At 43.6% G+C, this 21935-nt stretch overlaps 1 protein-coding gene across 4 annotated transcripts in view; it reads left to right on the plus strand.

The window, feature by feature from the left end:
• F5 (coagulation factor V) overlaps window positions 1–21935 on the plus strand; it is a 65935-nt gene that overhangs the window by 42645 nt on the left and 1355 nt on the right. The window contains exons 13-24 of one of the 4 annotated variants that reach the window (XR_006608871.1): window positions 200–2714; window positions 5772–5934; window positions 6669–6905; window positions 7766–7979; window positions 8827–9006; window positions 10704–10820; window positions 11712–11783; window positions 12692–12795; window positions 13205–13360; window positions 15944–16088; window positions 16549–16780; window positions 18001–18124. Coding sequence is in view for 1 of the 4 variants with exons in the window: in XM_045087746.1 (XP_044943681.1) it covers window positions 200–2714; window positions 5772–5934; window positions 6669–6905; window positions 7766–7979; window positions 8827–9006; window positions 10704–10820; window positions 11712–11783; window positions 12692–12795; window positions 13205–13360; window positions 15944–16088; window positions 18001–18152; window positions 21088–21270 (4238 nt within the window). In the remaining 3 variants the exon portion in view is untranslated. Of the gene's footprint in view, window positions 1–199; window positions 2715–5771; window positions 5935–6668; window positions 6906–7765; window positions 7980–8826; window positions 9007–10703; window positions 10821–11711; window positions 11784–12691; window positions 12796–13204; window positions 13361–15943; window positions 16089–16548; window positions 16785–18000; window positions 18153–21087; window positions 21271–21935 lie in introns of those variants that run through there. The other 3 variants (XR_006608872.1, XM_045087746.1, XR_006608873.1) reach the window with 3 other exon arrangements.

Raw genomic sequence — 21935 nt, forward strand, 5'->3', positions numbered from 1 at the left:
CAGTTTCCTAAACACCTTACACCTAACTTCTCTCCTTATGTGACTACAGGTAATCAAGAGTTCTCAGGTCAGTGGTGACCCACAGACCACACTTGTCAACCCCCACCTGAAGTTTGTTGAAAATTGTCTGCCAATGGGTCCTAGGGTTTTTGTATCTTTTTCTGGGCTTAGAGCTGTTTTCTCTGTCTCTCTTCTATAGGAACTTGGATGTTAACGACAATAAATTCCAATCCAAGAAACAAAAACCTAAGGTTGAGATTCAGGGATGTTAAATGTATCCGGGATGATTACGAAGACTCGTATGAGATTATCTACGGACCTCCCGCATCTACAGCCATGACTACACGGAAAATGCGTGATTCTTCAGAAAACATGGGTGAAGAGGTTGATGATGACGATGATTACCAGAACAGCCTGGCTTCATGGCTGGGAATTAGGTCATTCAGAAATTCATCACTTAATCAGGAGGAAGAGGAGTTTAATCTTACTGCCCTAGCTCTGGAGAACAATTCTGAATTCATTCCTCCTGATACAGCTCTTAGTTCAAATTCTTCTTCCCTAAGTAACATTAGCAGGTTTACTGTCTATAACTTTGCAAAACCTCAGAAAACTCTTCCTCACTCAGCAGCCACCATGGCTGGCCGCTCTCTGGGACACATTGGCTTAGACAAGAACTCAGCTCTCAACCGTTCGACAGCAGAACATTCCAGCCCTTATTCTGAAGACTCTGTAGAGGATCCTCTACAGCCAGACATCACAGAGATAAGCCTACTTCCATTTGATGCAGAAGGATTCAGGGGTCAAGAACATGCTAAGCATAAGGGATCCAAGAAAGGAAGCGAGCACACAGCAAAGCATAGGTTCTCCCAAGTGGAATTTTCAGCACAAAAAACTGGGAGATACTTAAGCCAAGGCAATTCATCTCCTTCCAGAATGGGATCATGGGAAGACCTTCCCAGTGATCCGTTACTCTTAAAACAAAAGAATCCATCCAAGGTTGTGAATGGGAAGTGGCATGTGGTGTCTGAGAAAGGTAGTTATGAAATCGTTCCAGATGCTGATGAAGACATGGCTGTTGATAAGCTGCTGGACAGCCCCCGGAATGCCTCAAGGACTTGGGGAGAAAACATCCCTCTCATAAAAAAGCACAGAAAGCAGAGTGGCCACCCCAGATTTTCTGGAATTAGAAATAAATCTCTCCAAGTAAAACAGGACAGAGGAAACAGTGGATTGAAGAAAATCCCTTTTTTCATTAAAACACGAAAAAAGAAAAAAGAAGTGAAGTTTGCACACCATATTCCTCTATCTCCAAGGGGCTTCCACCCTCTAAGAGGAAAGGCCAATACCACATTTTCAGACAGGAGACTTGATCATTCGTTGTTACCCCATAAATCTGATGAAGCATCTTTTCCCACAGACCTCAATCAGACATTCCCCTCTGTGAATCTGAGCCAGTTAGCCTCACTTCCTGACCATAATCACAATGCCCCAAATGACACCAGTCAGATGAGCTCCCCTTTAGATCTTTATCAGGCAATACCCCCAGAAGAATACTATCAGGCATTTCCTATTGGAGAGTCCGATCAAATACACTCCACTACAGACTCTAGCCATACATCTCCTCCAGAGTCTGGCCAGATGCTCGACTATGACCTAAGAAAAAAGCCGTTCCCTACTGACATTGATCAAGTGTTCCCTTCTTTGGAACCTGAAGCCTGGCAGGCAACTCTCTCTGCAGATCTCAGTCAACTAACCATTTCCCCGGATCTTGACCATACAACCTTTTCTCCAGACCTCAGCCAGACAACCCTGTCCCCAGACCTCAGCAAGACAACCCTTTCCTCAGACTTTGACCATACAGCCTTTTCTCCAGACCTCATCCAGACAACCTTTTCTCCAGACCTCAGCCAGACAAACCTGTCCCCAGACCTCAGCAAGACAACCCTTTCCCCAGACTTCGATCATACAACATTTTCTCCAGACCTTGACCAGGCAACATTTTCTCCAGACCTTGACCAGGCAACATTTTCTCCAGACCTCAGCCAGACAACACTTTACCCAGACCTTGACCAGACCAGCTTTTCTTCAGACCTCAGCCACACAACACTTTCCCCAGACCTCAGTCAGACACCCTTTTCTCCAGACCTTGACCAGGAGACTCTCTCATCAGACATCAGCCAGACAACCCTTTTTCCAGACCTCGATCAGATGCTCCTTTACCCAGACCTCAACCAGGCAACTCTCTCTCCAAACATTAGTCAAACAGCCCTTCCTCCTGATCTAGATACATCACTTCCTCCAGACCTTGATCAGACATCCTACACCTCTGAATCTACTCAGTCATTGCTTCCTCCAGAATTTGGTCAGATTTCCTCTCATCCAGACATTGGTCAGGTGCCATCTCCTACCCTAAATAACACTCTTGTGCCAAGAGAACTTAACCCACCAGTCGTAATAGGCCTCAGTGCAAATGATGGAGATTATATTGAGATTATTCCAAGGCAGAAGGAAGAGAGCAGTGAAGAATACACTGCTGAAATTGATTTTGTGGCCTATGATGACCCTTACCAAACTGATACTAGGACAGACATCAACTCCTCCAGAAATCCTGACAGCATTGCAGCGTGGTACCTCCGCAGCAACAGTGGAAACAGAAAATATTATTACATTGCTGCTGAAGAAATATCCTGGGATTATTCAAAATTTGCTCAAAGGTTTGGCCAAATTTTCTCCTTTTATATTCTCATGTTTCCACTACTGCTAAAAAGATTGCTACAGTCCAAGGAAAAAATTCTGGGCAAATTATACTAAGTATAATTTTGGTCCCCTATTACAACTTGTCCTATGCAATTTCCTTTGTAAATTCCAAGGTTAGCTCTCTACATTTGGTGATATTTGGACAATGCAAGAACAATCACTATAAGAATCTATGAAAATCGATAGTTAAGGAAGCCCCTCCTCTCTCTTCCGCTCTCACCACACGTGTTCCTACCATGTTTCCTTGCCTGAGTGCAGAATCCAACCTATCCATAGCTATCTGCTAATCAACAAGATTTCATTGAAGTTGGCTTCACATCCAAATTTGTGATGTAGAAATCTCCTTTTGCATTTGGTTACCAAAAAAAAACGTTAAAATTGTTTACTGATCAATATAAAGTATACAGCATCTTGGTGACATTTGATTCAAATTACATGAGATTCCAGTAGCAGAGGCCAAGGATACAAGCCAGTTTAGAAACAAAAAGTAAGTTTATATCTTCAACTGAGGCAGTCATTCAGTGATGATGTACCTTAATTTAAACTGGGGCTTTAATTTGGCTCATAGAATCACTCCTCCAATAACTCTTTAATGAGTGCTTATTCTCTCCTAAGCATTGTGCTAAGTGCTGAGACTCTAAAAGAGAATAATATAAACATACACGACTCCTGCCCTCATAGAACTTGTGTCTAGTTGGGCAGGTGGATATGAATTAAATACTCCCATAAATAAGTGTAAAATATAACCAGCTAAAGACCAAGAAGGAAAGGAAGATACATGCTGATATGAGACTTGAGGAATCTGACCCCAAGGAAGTGGTATTTGAGCTGAGATTGGAAGATGAGTAGAAGTAAACTAGGTAGGAAGTAGAAAGAGGAGAACATTCTAGACAGAAAGAAGGGCATGATGAGGACCTGTGGAAGCAGGAAGCCCTGAAACCTGTAGTTGGAGCTCAGGAAGAAGGTGAGTGGTAAGAAAGCGTTTGGCTAGCTCTGCAAAGGCCAGATGCCGCTAGGTTTTATAGGCCATGGGAAGAATTTTGGTGTTTATCCAAAGAGCAAAACTAAAACTTGACATTGAAAATTTGAACTTGAAATGAAAGTTAAAACTTCAGAAGTTTGAAGCCATTCCTGGTTTCCTAGAATATATGAGCTCCTTTCCTGGACTCTACTACTTTCATTTTTTAAATGAAGATGTTACACTGAATGGCCCCCAACATACTCTTCATATTTAAACTTTCAGGATTCTAGTCACTCTTCAACCACGGAGTTGGAGGAGTTCATGCAGTTTTGCAAGTGGCCTAACTACAACAGAGAGTTTCTAAGGGATCCATAGACATTTCTAAGAGTTTTCAGTTCAGTTCCACTTAAGGATAAACACCATAATGAGGTGGACTCTGTATTCTGGGATGACAATATAGAGAAAGAAGAGAGGAGGGACAAGGGGCAAGGCTTAGCTGCAGATTCTCAGGGACACAGCATGGTGACCATGCTTGAACAGTCTAAATATAGTACAATATAGCTTTTCCAAAAGCTAATGGGTACAGTAAAAGCCAAAAGCCAAAGGATAATCAGAGTAAGCAAGCACAGTGCATGGTATGGCTTACAGAAATTATTTCATTAATCTGGTGCTGGCATTTCCATATTAGAACTCAGTTAGTTTAAAACACATTTTTGGCGCACCTGGGTGGCTCAGTTGATTAAGCTTCCAACTCTTGATTTCAGCTCAGGTCATGTTCTCAGGGTTGTGAGATTGAGCCCCACATTGGGCTCCATGTTGGACATGGAGCCTGCTTAAGATTCTCTCTCTCCTCCCTCTGCTCTTCCTACCCCCCCCCCAATAAGAATAAAACATATTTTCCCATGACTTTCTATTTAAATGTAGCACCCATTGCTATGTGAGAATAAATAGTTTATCTAGGGATTTCGAAGAGAGGCTCTGAAGGAGTAAGATTTAGGGCCTTTCCAAAGTGGAAAGGGATGGAACCAGTTCCTTCAAAATCCTATATACCATTCCAGACATGCAAGCCAAGTGTATGGTAATCAGAGCTGCTTTGCTTGCCCCCAAGTGCTCTGTAAAACTCTGTTACGCTTGAGGTCTGGAAGGATGGGGTCGGTAGGGTAAGAAGTGGGAAGGAAGACAGAATGGGATCCTCTATTGGCGGCTCACAGTGCGTGACGGACGTGGTGCATGACGGAGGAGTTTTGGCCTGTTTCCACAGGCCTGGGGCGTGGAGGAGTCAGTGAGAGAATACGATGTGCTCTGGCCACAGACTGAACTAGTGAACTGCACATGGAATAACAGGATTTTTCAAAAGGAAATGAGAGAAAAATGGCTACTTTCAGAGTATAAAACTCCCAGCCACCTAGTGACCTTCACGGGGTGACCGTTGACACCTGACAGCCCCAAGCCCTGGCTGCTTCTGATACTTGAAATCTGCTAGGTGACTATGTGGTTATATTTGTTCATTCACTGATGTGTTACATAAAAATCTATCAAGTCCCTACTGTGTGCTGAATAACTTGTTAGATACTAGAAATGAAAGAGTGAGCAGATTAGGCATGATTCCTGACTTCATGGTGTTTTCACTCTAGTATTAGAGTCAGATTCTAATAGATAATCTCACAAGTAAATGACATATTTAAAAAAAAAACAAAGAAACAAATAAATAAGATAATTTACTATATGTACACTAGAGAAATTTAAGAGTACTCCAGGAATATACTGTATATGCTATAGCAATACTATAGAAACTTATGGAATCATATAGACAGATTTGACCTATAAAGTTTTATAGGAAGATTTACCTAAGAAATGATATGTGAGCGGGGATCTGAAAGATATTTATTGGCTTAAGTTTTTACTCATTTATATTCTCATTCATTTGTTCCTCGAGTACTAATTAAATAGCCATGCTAGATACTATACTCAGAAACAGGGATAATTCCCCCAGTTCTTTGAATGGCCTTTCATTTGTTCCTTTAAACAAATACTGTTCTTATTATTATTTCAGTGAAGACATTGATGATGATCCAGAGAACACCATATACAAGAAAGTCGTCTTTCGGAAGTACCTTGATAGCACTTTTACCAAACGTGATCCTTTGGGGGAGTATGAAGAGCATCTCGGCATTCTTGGTCCTATTATTAGAGCTGAAGTGGATGATGTCATCCAAGTAAGTCATCTCATGAGCATTGCTAAGATCATCACGGAAATTTCCACAAGCACCAAAGGCTTTGTAACAGTGGAAGGGGCAGGAGGGCTATAGGTAATTTATTTTCCAAAGTTAACAAATAATTACACTTCTTTTCAGAGACTGTTTGCCAAGTGATTTGATAATCTTAAAAGAAATGATCTAAAAAAAAAAAAAATGATCTCGTGATTTTATTTCTTCCTCTGCGGATCTCCTGTTTCTTCCATAAGGGCCAATTCTGTTTTCCCCAAGAAACTCCTGCACGTTCAGCCGAATTGCTCTTTTCAGACATTCTGTCTAACCCCATTCATACTTTGGTTATGGCCTTTTGGTCCCAGGTCTTTAATGTCAGTCTCCACGTGTCGCTGCCTCTTCACCAAGGTTGGAGACTTACTGTGAGCGAGACCCAAAGCTCATTTATCTTCAGATCTGCAGTACCTGCTGTGGTCACGTCACACGTGCCAAACACTTCTGCTTTACAGCCTAAGAACAAACATATTTTGGTGTTCTTAGGGTAAACTGCGTGGGCCCTATCTCACAGGATGTTGTAAAGATTAGATGAAGTAATATATGGTTACCTTGTACTTGTAGGCAGTTAACATATCTCACTGTATATACACGTAGGTTTAATTTAATCTGCTTGGATGTATAATACTGACTTTTTTTAATTTGGATTTTTTGGACTTAGTACATTTGTGGGTCATTCTTTCTTCTAGGTTCGTTTCAAAAATTTAGCATCCAGACCATATTCTCTTCATGCCCATGGGCTTTCCTACGAAAAGTCATCAGAGGGAAAGACTTATGAAGATGACTCTCCTGAGTGGTTCAAGGAAGATAATGCTGTTCAGCCAAATAGCAGTTACACGTATGTATGGCACGCCACCACCCGATCCGGACCGGAGAGTCCCGGCTCTGCCTGCCGGGCCTGGGCTTACTACTCAGCAGTGAACCCGGTAGGTACATCCGTTGAAAGTTTTTGTCACTCGCCTCACCTTATAACCTGAGTCCACCAGATAGAAGGGTCAAGATGATTTCTCCTTAAATGTCTTGCTTTCCATGACGAATTTGTAAGGGTTCTGGTCAACAGTCTGTCGCAACTTGTCTTCAGAGGACCACGAGAGAGAAGCATGTGCTCCGTGGAGAGGAGAGAGGGGTATGGAAATGATTGAGCCCATGCAGAGTGACTACTTTGCAGAGGAAGACATGTTTTTGCAATTTCCTTGTGCAAGTAATAGCTTTGTTTTGCTCTTCTTTATGAAAAAGCAGCAAAGCCAAGATGCCTTCATCTTGGGTGGACTTGCTAGAGAGAAAGCACAGACTTCGATTTCAGTTCCTATCCTGTCACTTACTGGGGGGGCCTGGGAAAGATACTTGACCTCTCTCAACCTCAGTTTCTAAAGTTAAAAAATGAGGAAACAGTGGATAGCACACAATAGGCACTTGGTAATGTATATTTAATAAGTGAGCTTATTTTTAATTTATAGGAGTGCTATCTGAATTAAATAAGATACTACCAGCAAAATATTTGCTATAATAGTAGATGCTCAATAAATACTAATTATAATGGCATTGATACTGTCATTGATATTATCATTACTGCCATGCTGAGATCAAGGACGAATCAGAGGAAGGGACTATGAGTGCCACGGGATCCCATGATCAGAGATACCCAGGCTTACTGAGCTCTTCATTTATAAACTTCAAACTCAGAGCTCCTGAGGTTTCCTTTTCTACATAATCAGTGATTGTCAGAAGAGCAAAGGGAATCCTGAGAAAGAGAAAATCTGTGCATTTTCCTCCTACTGTCTTCCAGGAAAAAGACATCCATTCTGGCTTGATAGGTCCCCTTCTGATCTGTGAAAAAGGAGTCCTTGATAAGAGCAACACGCCCATGGATATGAGAGAATTCGTCTTACTTTTTATGATCTTTGATGAAAAGAAGAGCTGGTACTATGAAAAAAAGACTCAGTCCCCCAGGCCTTGGAGACTTGCATCTTCAGAAGTCAAAAACTCCCATGAGTTTCATGGTATTTTCCTCTGACTTTGATCCAGTCTCCGAGCTGAATCACACTGGGTGACTCTAGGTCTTCATAAGATTAGACAGGACGTGCTTCTGAGGAATCAGGAGCCTTGACCCGCACCAGGTCCTTAAACAGCTGTGGGCTGCTGTCCCCCGGCAGATGGCAGGCACATGGAGGAGCTAGAGAAGGTCTGAAAGCTAACATGGGAGCTTCTTTGAGAACATACCCAACCCACCCACCCACCAACCAAAAGCCAGTGTGCACACACGTGCACACATGCACACACACTCACATACGTTTCACAGAGCAGAGAGCAGATGAAGCCCGAGAGCCCAAGACATTTACGCTGGGAAAGGGAACAGAGGAGCTCTCATAGGAATGAGAGAACAAACAGGGACCTCGGTCATCCGCATTCCCAGATTTGCCCGGAGCTCTCTCTGAATTTAGGAGGCCCCGGGGTGACGTGCTCTGTATCCCCTCACTCTCTTTCCTCCGACCCCTGGACTTCACTTCTCTGGCTCATGTTCATCTTCCTGTTCCTGTAGCACAGGCAAACCCACCCTGTAAAGGTCAAGGAGACAGAGCAGGGCAAGTGTGAGGTGCGGGGTGGAGAGTGGTCAGCTCTGTAGGAGGCTGCTGGAGGCCGACAAGGGGAGGAGCTGGGGTCCCGTTTTAGCCTCTCCCTGATACCAGGGTACACAGGGGTCCTTACTGTACTATACTGTCCTTACTGTACTGGGCAGGCAGAGCGGTAGGAAGATGGGTCGTGAGGCGGGAGGCCTCAGACCTCTTCGGCAGCCTCTCTCCTGGCGCACTCAGATCACTAACCCATTGCGACTCTCTCTCCTTTCAGCCATTAATGGGATGATCTACAACTTGCCTGGCCTGAGAATGTACGAGCAAGAGTGGGTGAGGTTACACCTGCTGAACATGGGCAGCTCCCAAGACATCCACGTGGTTCACTTTCACGGCCAGACCTTGCTGGAAAACGGCACTCGACAGCACCAGCGGGGGGTCTGGCCCCTGCTGCCTGGTAAAGACCTGCACGGAAAAGAGGGAAAGAGGTCCCTGGTGAAAAACGGCTAGAGGAGCTATCGCTGGCCCTCATTCCCTCCTGGGCATTACTTCCTGAGGGTCGGGGATGGTTTCTGGCATAGATCCTGGGCAGACACACCCCCCCAGACTGCATACCGAGTGCGAAAAAGGCAGCTAACGTGTGTGCCCTTTGCAGCACCACACGGGCTAATCCCCCCTTAATAATGAAAAGGCTTCAACAAACCAGTCATCGCCAAGGATTCTTAGGTACGAGTGGGTTGTAGGTCTCCCTGTGTGGTGTAGGAGTGGGTAGGGGTATGAGCGCCGCGGCCACTGATTCTGCAACAGTACTGAGCACAGTGGAAGTCTAGGAAGCTGGTTAAAATGCAAATGCCAAGGCAAAGATTTGCTTTTGGAGCTCTAGATCTGGTAGATCTTGGGATCTTCAGCAGATGCCAGACACTCTCCTTTTTTTAAGATTTTATTTATTTATTTGACAGAGAGAGACAGCGAGAGAGAGAGAACACAAGCAGGGGGAGTGGGAGAGGGAGAAGCAGGCTTCCCAGGGAGAGCGGAGAGCCCAATGCAGGGCTCGATCCCAGGACCCTGGACCACGACCTGAGCCGAAGGCAGACGCCCCACAATGGAGCCACCCAGGCACCCTGAGCCTCCGCATTTTTAACAAACAGCCCATCTCCCGCAAATGCTCTGAGAAGCTGAGGGCAGTAGGTCCCTTGCCAGTACTTTGGGTGGAGAAGTTGCTGTGTGACTCAGCCTTAGAAGGGCACAGCAGTCCGAACAGGACTGGGTTGGTTTGGGAGAGGGGAAAGGGCGTTCTTGTCTGTTTCATTCAGGCCTGTGCTGCATTCATTAAGCTGTAAAGACCCACCCTATTAAAGTCAGAGACAAGAGGGGATTAGGTGAAACTCATTCCTGACTTCACCAGATGTAGATTGCCAGATCAGTCCTCCTTTCGGAAACACTGAGAAGCTGGAATTGGCTGCCCTGTCCAAATCTTCCTATCTAAATGGTCTGTACTGGACAGTGGAGGATGACCATCGGCTATTAATTCTGACTCACAATCTGGAAAATAGACATGAATTACAGTCAGCAGAATTCAAGTACGAACTAGCAAAGGGTAGCATTAAAGATCAGAGTGGATGATCAGAGGTTTCAGACATTTCTTTCTTTCAGCGAATTTTCTGAAGTAGTTCATGCGTCTCTCTACTCAACTATGTAAACTTAATAGAAGACTTGAAAACGTGGGAGAAGGATGCTTGATTTTAATTTTCTTATAAAAAAAGGGAAAAACTAATGAAGTGAAGGGAGAGAAAGGAGACAGGGACAGTTTTCTTGAGGCCTAGTCATGAGTCGCTCCGGGTCATTTTCATCCTTAGGGCTCAGCTGTGCTGTGTATGACTTAGCTTCTAACTTCGTATGAGAGCTTCTTTCCTGTAAGGGGTGCTGGAGATTTTTTTAAGTCCTGGGGAAGTTGCTTTTACTAATGTGTGTGTCATTGTTTTGTTTTGTTTTTATCTGTTTGTTACACCTCTAGTCCTGCCTAAGAGAAAGGGGTCATTCTTAAATTCTTTTCTAAAGCCTCTTGTGATGCAGGGATTTTAGGATTCTTTGATAGCTGTCAACTAATATTGTTCATTAGGGGTGTGTAATATTGTCCTTCACTCTCTGTTTTAGGTTCATTTAAAACTCTTGAAATGAAGGCATCAAAAGCTGGCTGGTGGCTGCTGGACACAGAGGTTGGAGAAAACCAGAGAGCAGGGATGCAAACACCGTTTCTCATCATAGACAGAGGTACCGCCCAAGAACCACGTGATGCTTTTAGCAGGACGGTCCCTGCTGGAACATTCCTAACTTTTAGATTGGAAATAAGGAACTCTGAGACTCCTCATGACAGGGGCAATAATGCTTTTATTCTAACTGCTAACTGATGCATTCTGACCCATCCTCCGATGGTGCCGCAAGCATCAGTCTTCAAGGAAACTTAAACCCCGTGTTTCAGCCCAAAGGCATTCTTCTCAGTTGGGGAACGAATATAAAGTGGCTTCCTTCATGATGTGTGATTCATGGGAAATGAATGTAAGAAATTTTCCAGAGGAGGGAAAAGATACCAGGAATTCAGCAACAACTGGGATCGTCTCTGAACTTGGCGTTCCAGTATTTGAGAAATCATTTCCATCTGCCCATCTACCCAGCCAACCAGCCAGCCAGCATTTATTTAATATTTGCTTAATACGTAATCCTCAAGCACTGTGTCAACATCCAGACATCTCAGTGGCTGGCATTTTCTTTTGTGATCATGATATAAATAACTCTGTAACTTTCAGGTCAACTTTTGAGAACATAGACTTACAGGGGGTAATACTTAAGGTTGTAAAATGACTTACTTTAAGATACGAGCAGATGGAAATCTGTATAAAACTAGTTGAATTTTGGGGTCTCCATGGTTTTCCTCTAGGGTGTCACTCTGTTAAAGACTAGCACCAATCACTAGTCTTGCTAGTACTAGCACTAAATGTAACCAGACATGTTTAAGGCAGTGCCACAAAGCGAAGTGAAACTATCAAATGACTGACCCACCAGAGGTATGATCTCCTGCCATGGAGATTTCACACAGTTATATGTATTTTCTAAGCAAAAATTATTCATTGCTCTGTGTGTGTGTGTGTTTTGTCTGTTTTTTAGAATGTAAGATGCCGATGGGACTAAGCACTGGTATCATAGCTGATTCACAGATCAAGGCTTCTGAGCATTTGGGTAAGTGGTCGCATCATCATCTTTGGAAGCCATCTCCTACAATTGTGCAGTGTACAGCCTGAAAAACAACCCATGACAACCCCTACCTGTCGAATCTACGTGTCATTGCTCCTCCCTGGGCTTTGCTCATGAGGTGCTCATCTGGTAGAGGAAGGAGTGTATAATAGGCTCTAACATCCTCTCTAATGTATAAGGTCCCATAGAGTCTGTCTCAGGGAAGACCAAGAGCTAGGGCTCCTCAGAATCTCTACCCAGGCAGCCCAGCCTCTCGGCAGGGATTGAGCAAGGAGGGGATCCCTTACTCCTACGACCATGTTCCCATTTTCAAAACCCTCCCCATTCATCCCTTTCCAGGTTTGATCACAAACATAATATTCCAGCCAGATTCACAAGGTCTTATTGGCCCCATACTACTCTCCCCACTAGTAGGGTTCTTTGTTGTGCCAACCATTCAAGGACTTTGCTGACCACCCACTGGGTGTCAGGGTCTCCTTCTAAACTTCCTCACTCTGCCTCAAAACCCTTCCTAAGACCAAGAGGTCAGTTGGAAGGGATCAGGAGGCTCCCATAATCCCTCCCACGTCCTCCCCTTAGGCAAGCACTCTGGGCAGCAGCCACATCAACATAACTGAGAAAAGACAAACAGAACCTGTATGCAGGAGAGGGGGTGGGCGGTGGTTGACAGCTGACCAAGCACGGACTGAAGCCAAGAAGATTTCACCATCGAGAACGAGCCTCGTAGCTGAGGCCTTGTGTCAACAGCCCAGTCTCCTAACTTCAGCAGAAGACCCTGCAGAGGTCTGGCCATCCAGTGGGACTAAATTTACTTGGGAAATGGCCAATTATATGCTTTTGGTTTGTCTGTTTGTTTTAATTCATAATAATTTTTTTTTCTTTTTTGGATTTAGGTTATTGGGAACCCAGATTAGCAAGATTAAACAATGGTGGGTCATATAATGCTTGGATCACAGAGAAACCTTCACCAGAACTTGACACTAAACCTTGGATCCAGGTATATCTTATTAACCTTATTAATATTTACAGCACCATACTAATAAAATGACAGTGGTTTAATAATTTCTCCTTGTTGTTCTTGCAACATTCTAGGTACTACCCTAAGTACTTTACATACTCAAAACGAACCCTATGAGGTTAGTGCTAGTCACAGCCTAGAGATCCTTTTTACAGATGAAGAAACTAAGGCAGAGCAGGCCTAATTAAGTGCCAAATGTCTAGTAAGTGGTTGAACTTGGATTCAAGCCCAGGTCCTCCATGCTCACATGTGGGTTGTTTCTGGCCATTTTATTAGCACTAAGACCTTGGGTGGTTAGTCCCAAAGAAAGCCGGCTGCACAGTGAATCACGGAAGCAGCGTGTGACTTGTTGACAAGGACAGTCCGTAATGGCTTTGCTGTGTGGCAGGTGGACATGCAGAGGGAAGTCGTACTCACGGGGATCCAGACTCAAGGGGCCAAGCAGTATCTGAAGTCCTACTACACCACGCAGTTCTCCGTGGCGTACAGCTCCGACCGCACGAACTGGCAGATCTTCAAGGGGAACAGCACCAGGAACGTGATGGTCTGTGCGCCCGTTTCTTTCCCACTCCCTAGACTCACCCTAGGCTCCCTAGGCTGCTTGTGACTATGCCTGTCTTCGTGTCTTTTTAAAAAATACCTTTCTGGGAGATAGAAATGCAAATGGTTTCCTTAGGCTTTAGGAAGGAAAGTGGTGTAGCCTGGGTCTGTCACCACAGAGTAAAGGATGAGCCTGACTTACGACACTTCAAAACTCCACCAAAAACTCACTTCTGGATCAAACTAGATACCCAGACCTCTCAGACAGGCAGACGGCGGACGGCAGAGTGGAACATCGGGTCTTGGCCCTTCGGGAGCTTAGGCTAAAAACAGGCTTTGAAGTTTTGTTTCTACTGACTTTTCCATCGTATTTTGTTCCTTGTCTCAGTGTACCCGAAAGGAAGCAGGTATCGGTGTCCACGCCAGTTCTGGTCTGGGCAGCGGCTTGCCCTTCGCTCCCCGCCCGAGGAGCGACAGGCCTGCCCCTCTTTCGGAAGCTCAGCCAGGATTATTCCCCCAAACCCCTGTGTACCAGCCCCAACTCCCCTTCCTCCCTAGTCCCCTTCCAAAGAGAGCTCTCTGAATGGAAGGGCTCGGTCTGCCGTTACTACGCTGAGAACGCTGAATCTGTTTCATTTTTCCTGCAAATCAGTTACTATTTGACTAGTGTCTGTATTATCAGTAGGTATCTCTAGTAATACGTTACTTACAGTATCCCTTTGAGCAGATCATGAAAATCTCTAATTACAGCCCTTACTAATCTGTCTTGGAGAGAGGGACAGATTACAGTTACAGAATTCATTACTTCAAGACTTTTGCCCTTATATTCATGAGGAATATTGGTGGACAGTTCTCCTTTTTATAATGTATTTCTCTGGTTTTGATATCCGAGTAATACTGGCTTCATAAAATAATTTGGGGAGCATGTCTTCTGTTTTCAGGGAGAAATTTCTAGAATTGGTGTTAATTCTTGAAATATTTGTAGAATTCACCAGAGAAACAATGTGGGCCTAGAGCTTTCTTTTCCAGGAATCTTTTTTTTTATTATTTATTTTTTATTTTCAGGATAACCGTATTCATTATTTTTGCACCACACCCAGTGCTCCATGCAATCCGTGCCCTCTCCAATACCCACCACCTGGTTCCCCGAACCTCCCACCCCCCGCCCCTTCAAAACCCTCAGATAGTTTTTCAGAGTCCATAGTCTCTCATGGTTCACCTCCCCTTCCAATTTCCCCCAACTCCCTTCTCCTCTCTAACTCCCCTTGTCCTCCATGCTATTTGTTATGCTCCACAAATAGTGAAACCATATGATAATTGACTCTCTCTGCTTGACTGATTTCACTCAGCATCATCTCTTCCAGTCCCGTCCATGTTGCTACAAAAGTTGGGTATTAGTCCTTTCTGATGGAGGCATAATACTCCATAGTGTATCTTTTAAATTATGAATACAATTTCTTTATTAGTTACCGGCCCTCCACATTATCTATTTCCTATTGGATAAGTTGAGATTGTATTTTTCTAATCGATCCATTTTCTCTAAGCTGTTGAATTTATGTGCATAGAGTCGGTGTTGTATTCACCTACGCTTTTGATGTCTGCAGGGTCTACAGCGATACTGATATTGGTGAATATGCCTCTCTTTTTGCTTTGTCATTCTTGCTAGATAATTGCCTCTTTTTTCATCTTTTCAAAGGACTGGCTCTGTTTCGTTGGTCTGTCTGTTATTGTTCTGGGTTTTAGTCTTGCTGTTCTTACCCTCTGTTTTAGCTGCTCCTTCTGACTGCTCTGGCCAGGAAAGGGGCTGGGGCCCACCTCACGCCTGCCAGGTGGGCTTCGAAGTCCAGGGTCGCCCCACAGGAGGACCACTCTTCGTTGCTGTTGGGTGGGAATGGGAGAGACTCCATGATACACAGTGGTGGGAGCCTTATTAGGAACCGGTGGGGATGAAAGTCCTGAGTTCCTATTTGACCTTGTCTAATACAGTCCTGGTGAGGGTGCTGGGGTAACCCATTACGATCTTACGAGCATGGAAGTCTAGGCTCCCCACTGGGTCTTTGCTGCTCTGGGTGGAGGAGGGGCCATGGTGTTTTCTCTGATGTTTATCTAGAAGTTGAGCAATTATTGTCTGAACGTTCTCCAGCTTGCTGGACTGCCCTTGCCTGGTCCTGTGGCTAGAGAAAAGAATCCTTCACCAGAGCTTTTTTTTTGTCTGTATCTGTTGGTGTTTCCTGGTTGCTGGTTTCTTCACTTCGCAGTCTGGGATATATGAGACAAAAGTGAAACCCAGGGAGCCCACTAACTACCATGTTGTTCTTTGGGTCCCGAGAACCCTAGCTGGTCTGCCTTCTTCTCTTCATCTTTCAGTGGCTTCTTGTGTTTTAGCTGCACTTAGCAGAAGGAACAAGACGAGGCACATTTACACCACCTTCCGGAAGTGAAAGTATCTCCAGTTTCTTAAGACCAAGTGATTTAATTCAGGCCACCTGAAAACTTAATATGACAATATTAAGTTAAACTGAAACTTTATTATAAAACCACTTCATAGAGAATTGTTCCATAACTAAGCTTTCCTCTTTTCCTCTAGTATTTTGATGGCAATTCAGATGCCTCTACGATAAAAGAGAATCGGTTTGACCCACCTATCGTGGCTAGATATATTAGGATCTCTCCAACAAGATTCTATAACAGACCGGCCCTTCGGTTGGAGCTGCTAGGCTGTGAGGTTAACGGTAAGACGCTAAGGTGCATTACTGTCTTGCTGCCTCTCAGAGAATCAAGCTTTAGTAGATACAGAGGAATGGATAGAATTAGTAGTTCTATTCAGTCACTGAGGTGCCTCAAAAAAATCTTGGTGAAACAGGTTCTGCTCAGGCAGACTCTCATTTACATCGTGACCTAGAGCAAGACTGGTTCTACCAGCCAGTGGGCGGGCACCATCTCCAAACAGTGCCAGCGTGGCACGGACACTGCCATGACCCTCCAAGGAGAGGCCGTCGCTTAGAATAACTGCCATTGGCCAATTTCAATAAGAACTAAGATTCAGACTAGCTCTGACTCTTCCAGAGTCCTACAGGTCACACTCAGACTTTAATGAAAGTCCTGAGCAACATTACTGGCCTGTGTTAGATGTTCAGTGAATGTTTTTGAGATCTAAACTACTTACCAATTCCTGAAACTTTTTTCTTAAAGATTTATTTATTCATGAGAGCGAGCGAGCGAGCACGCTGACGGGGAGGGGCAGACGGAGAGGCGGCGAGAAAATCCCAAGCAGCCTCCCCGGGCGGCAGGGAGCCCACGGCAGGGCTTGGTCTCACGATCCTGAGCTAAAACCAAGAGTTGGGTGCTTAAGTGACTGAACCACCCTGGCACCCCCAACTTCCTGAAACCTCGACTGAACTCTATACTCCGTTTGGTGCTCCCTGTAGGTACTCAAGTCTTTTCTGTGTAAGCTGCTGTTTTTCAGGGAATATAATGTGACCGGTAATATAAGTAAGTTGAAGTAATCATAAATGGCCATAATAAAATTCAACTAAATAGAACAAAGGTGCAATAGAGTCACTGTTTGTTTCTTTCTATATAGTATATGTTGTAAATGGTAGTTTGTTCAGATCAGAGAGTCAAACTAAAATATGACATTCAACTCAGTTGACCTATTCAAACATTTTTTTTAAAGATTTTATTTATTTATTTGAGAGAGAGAGACAGTGAGAGAGAGCATGAGCGAGGAGAAGGTCCGAGGGAGAAGCAGACTCCCCATGGAGCCGGGAGCCCGATGCGGGACTCGATCCCGGGACCCCGGGATCATGACCTGAGCCGAAGGCCGTCGTCCAACCAACTGAGCCACCCAGGCGTCCCCGTTGACCTATTCAAAACATCTATTTTCTATTCAAGAAGCATGACTTAAAAAAAAAAAAAAACCTCTTCATTTTCTTGATATAATCAGAGTTAGCTGTAGGTTTTCTTTTTTTTAAGTCATTTTTCTTTGAGAGAGATATCACTTCAAGAAAATGTCAGCATGATTTACCAACAAGAACAAAGCATCGCGGAGCTGACGGTGGTGACGGGTTGTCGGCTGGGCTCACTCACGAGCTGTGTTCTCACGTTCCCCGACCAGCTTTGAGGACTAACATGCAACCGCGCACCTCGGCAGATGTCTCGGTGCTGTGTCACATGAATCACCCTCCATGATTGAAAACAATCTACTGAGCATGACTTCCAAGGGTTCACTCTTCTTCTTTGTAACTTTTTCTTTAGAAAGAGAAATAGGATATATTCTTATGTACATAGGTAGTGAGGGAGTATTTTCTACCTCAGAGAAAAGGCAGAAGTTTCCATGACTCTCCAAAGGAGGAAAATGGGTTTAAATATTCAGAACATGCGTCAGACTTCCTGGGCTCCAATTTAGTTTCTGAATCTAAGTGTTGGTTACTTTTTCTTGCTATTCTTTGGTTTTCTCACTTAGTAATATACATAGAGCTTAAAAGCAGTATTTGGCCTTTGGGCAATAACATCATTGGTGACAATGGTTGTTTCTGTTGTGACTTGGTAGTGATATTTTTTCTTGTCCCCTCTGCAAGTGAGAAACACCATGCAGGGCAGAGTGGTGGTGCACAATTAATCTCATTACTTCTCTCTTGACAGGATGCTCCGCACCACTGGGTATGGAAAATGGAAAGATAGAAAACAAGCAAATCACAGCTTCCTCATTCAAAAAATCTTGGTGGGGAGATTACTGGGAACCCTTCCGTGCCCGTCTCAATGCCCAGGGTCGTGTGAACGCCTGGCAAGCCAAGGTAGAGGATGCCTGTGAACGGAGCTCCCTCAACCTTCCAGAAGGAAACACAGACCCTCACTACGGGAACCAGGGGTCCTGGGAAGTCAGAATATAATCTCGCATTTCTGCCGGTTGTGATCCTAGGTCCAAGAATCTAGGATGTCCGCTGGTTTGATAGCTTAGCTCTGACTTTGGCTCAGAGACGTTATTTATCATGTCTGTGGTTCTTGATCTAGTTTTGATTTTTATCAAGTGTGGGCAAATTTCTTCCACAAAGGACCAGACCATAAATATTTTAGACATTGTGAGCCATACATTCTCAGTCATAACTACTCAACTCTGCCCTTGTAGCAGGAAAACAGCTATGAACAGTACATAAATGAGCATGGCTGTGTTCCAATAAAACCTGATTTACAAAAACAGGCCGGGGACCAAATATGGCCCTTGGGCTAGAGTTGGCCAGCTCCTAACTGAGACAACTCATATTAGTGATAAATGATTTAGATTTGCAATACTTTTTTTTCCCACAATTTAGCAATACTTTTCATTTTCTTTTTTTCCTAATTTTTAAAAAAGATTTTATTTATTTATTTGACAGATAGAGAGTACAAGTAGGCAGAGCAGCAGGCAGAGGGAGAGGGAGAAGCAGGCTCCCCACTGAGCAGGGAGCCTGATGCGGGACTCGATCCCAGTATCCTGAGATTAGGACCCAAGCTGAAGGTAGCCACTTAACTGACTGAGCCACCTAGGCACCCCAATACTTTTCATTTTCATAGTAGTGTTATTTAAATTTTTTTTTTGTTCCCATTTTTTGAGAACTTTGTGACATTCGTTTAGACAGTTGGAGGCATGGCAAAATGTTGCAAAACCAGGGTTATAGATCCGTGGCCTAAGTTTAATAAGCATCCTCCAGAGAGTTCTGTTGTCCAGATAATAACCCATTGGATAATTCCAGTGACTTAGTTTTAGGGTAACAGTTCATAGTTGACACATTTTTATTTCACTCTTCAACTGACTTAAAAAAATCACAATGGCATCAGAGCTCAGAATGATTCTACCAGTCAGCTTAACCCTTCCCTCTTTTCTACACTCCTCTGTCTCTTCCTTAAGACACCTGCGTTCCAGTTCCCTGGACTCTATAGAATTCCAGGTCCTATCCGTAGGTTAGGCTGCCAGCAACAGAAGGGGAGTTGTGGTAGGAATGGAGAAAATGGAAGAACTTGGACCCCCTACAGATAGTCTTGGGAACAGATATCTGTGTCTCGAAACTCATTTCTGGTCTGTCACAGTCTCATAGAATGTAAGAACAGCAAGGGGTTTGCTAAGCATCTGGTCCAGACTTTTCCTTTTAAGTTTAAACATGAAGGAGATTAAAGCATTTTAGCTTAGTTTGGTGGCAGAATCAGGAAGCCCATTCTCCCGATAAACAGATCAGTGGTCCTCCCACCATTGGAAATCACCCAAATACCTCATTTTGCAATTTTGTAGAGGGAGAAACAGAGACCTAAAGAAGTTAAAATAATAAAAGTAATAATGTGATACTATATTACATTTCTATAGTTATATAAATAAAATGTTAAATAAATAAAAAAAGTTAAGGAGAAAGGATATCATCCAATTTTTTTCCAGGTAACTTTGTCACCCTACCCTGTATTATAGCTTTTTGAAAAATTTTGCTCTGTATATAATTTGCTCTCGGTCTTCATGATATAATAATGGATTCAAAGATGAAATACTAATTCTAATTTTTAAGGTCACCATTTTAAATCTGGAATTCTAAATCAGAACTGTTTCACTTAATCTCCTATTAGAATCCAGTGTCTTTATGAGGTCTCTTTAGGGAGGTTAAAAATCTCAGCTGGACCTAGGCAGGCACACATGCAAACGGAGGCACGCCCGCCTGTTTTATGTCTATGAAAGATCATTATGCCTCCCGATCTCTCTAGATCCCTACCTCTGTGTCACCAGGACAACCTGGACTGGATACAGACAGCCTGAAGATACACTAAGAAATCACCAAATGTCACTAGAGAGTGCTACAAAATTAACAAAAATTAATTAATGTAATAATTTTAATTCAACTAATCTGCTTTAAAAATACATGTAGTATATGAATTACACATATATCTGTGTATCAATATATACACGTACATACATGTACACATAAGTGATGTTAAAGAAATAGATCAATATTCGTTATTTCATGTAGGACTGACTGAGACTATGGGGCATGATTAATCTCCCAAGGGTGAAAATCGGTCAGTTAGTCCTTCTGACCCTCTTTCTCCAATATGTGTCAGCAAACATATGATTAAGCATTTCATTAGGCCAGAGACAGAACAGCCCCTGTACCATATCAGATCCTAGTCATGGCTTTATTAGGTCTCTCGGGTATTACATTTGTTTGAAATATCAGAGAAGAAGAAACTGGACTCCTCCTAGCTGACAGAAGCAAGGGAAAGAAAAGTGGGACTTTTTTTAAATGAGGTTAAATAGAGAGAGGAAAGAGTCCTTTCCCAGATAACCCATCCGCAATATCATCACGGCATTTAAATAAATTTGATTAAGAGAATAATATTACAGATAATTTAGCAATCTAATTTTTTTTCTCAAGTAAGATTCATTTATTTATTCATTCAGCAAATATTCCTTGAACACCAACTCTGTGCCATGCATTGTGTTAAGTATCTGGAAACAAAACACAATAAATCCCAGCCTTCGAAGAGATATAAACAAGTAAACCATTATTGTACGATATATGAAATACACCACTAAACGTTTATATACGTCTGTGACAGCAAACAAGAAGGAACAGGGAAGTCCTCTAAGGGACAGAGAATCCTAAGGGATGAGATAGGAAAAGCTTTTGAATTCTGCACATTTCTGAGTATCTTGGTCTAAAAAGTGGGGGATTTAACATCGGCCTTGCTCATGTGTCCTCACCATCTTCACAGGCAAACAACCACCAACAGTGGTTACAAATTGATCTGCTCAAAATCAAGAAGATAACTGCAATTGTAACACAGGGCTGCAAGTCTCTGTCCTCCGAGATGTACGTGAAGAGCTACAGCATCCAGTACAGTGACCAGGGCATGGAATGGAAGCCTTACAGGCAGGGGTCCTCCATGGTGGCCAAGGTAACAAAGCGACAGCAAAGCAACTCACATCCCGCTCTGGCGAGAGACAGCCTTACCTTTGCAAAGAGCTCCTTGCTTTTGACAAATATGCACAGACATGCACCTCCCCTCTAAGAAGTCTGAACCCCAGTTCCGCAGGGAGCTGCTCTGAAGACAGATAATGCGCAGGCTAACTTTCTGCGGAGATGGAGCCCCTGCAAAATAGTGAGAATTTGACGGGGACACAAACATGTCGTCCATAACGGGGGTCTGGGGGAACGTCCACTGTGAAATAGCATCATATTAGCTTATCTTGGGTCAGCTTGTTGTTCTTGACTGAGCAAATACCCACGGCCATAAAGCTTTCTGTGTCATATTATTAAAGCAGGAGACAATGAGGTTCCTAACCGATGAGGAACCCAATTTCTTGCAAGATGAACTACTCCATTACGCTCCTTAATCCCCAGCCATGTGTTTTCAAAATGCTACTAGGGAAAAATCAGGGAGATGAGCCTAATATTCCAGGAAGGGAAACCAGGCTGGAGCCAATAGGACAACACAGGAGAAGGGGTGACCTTTACTGAATGCTCATCATGGGCTCAGCACCTACCTTGGTGAATGCATTTGAACCTTCTCTCTTTAAACTCCTGGGCTGTTTGTCTGGTGGGTCGTTTGGTTTGGCTGGT

Source organism: Mustela putorius, unplaced genomic scaffold (genome assembly GCF_011764305.1).
Source record: "Mustela putorius furo isolate JIRA1106 unplaced genomic scaffold, ASM1176430v1.1 tig00001451_pilon_pilon_pilon, whole genome shotgun sequence".
Lineage (NCBI taxonomy): Eukaryota > Metazoa > Chordata > Mammalia > Carnivora > Mustelidae > Mustela > Mustela putorius.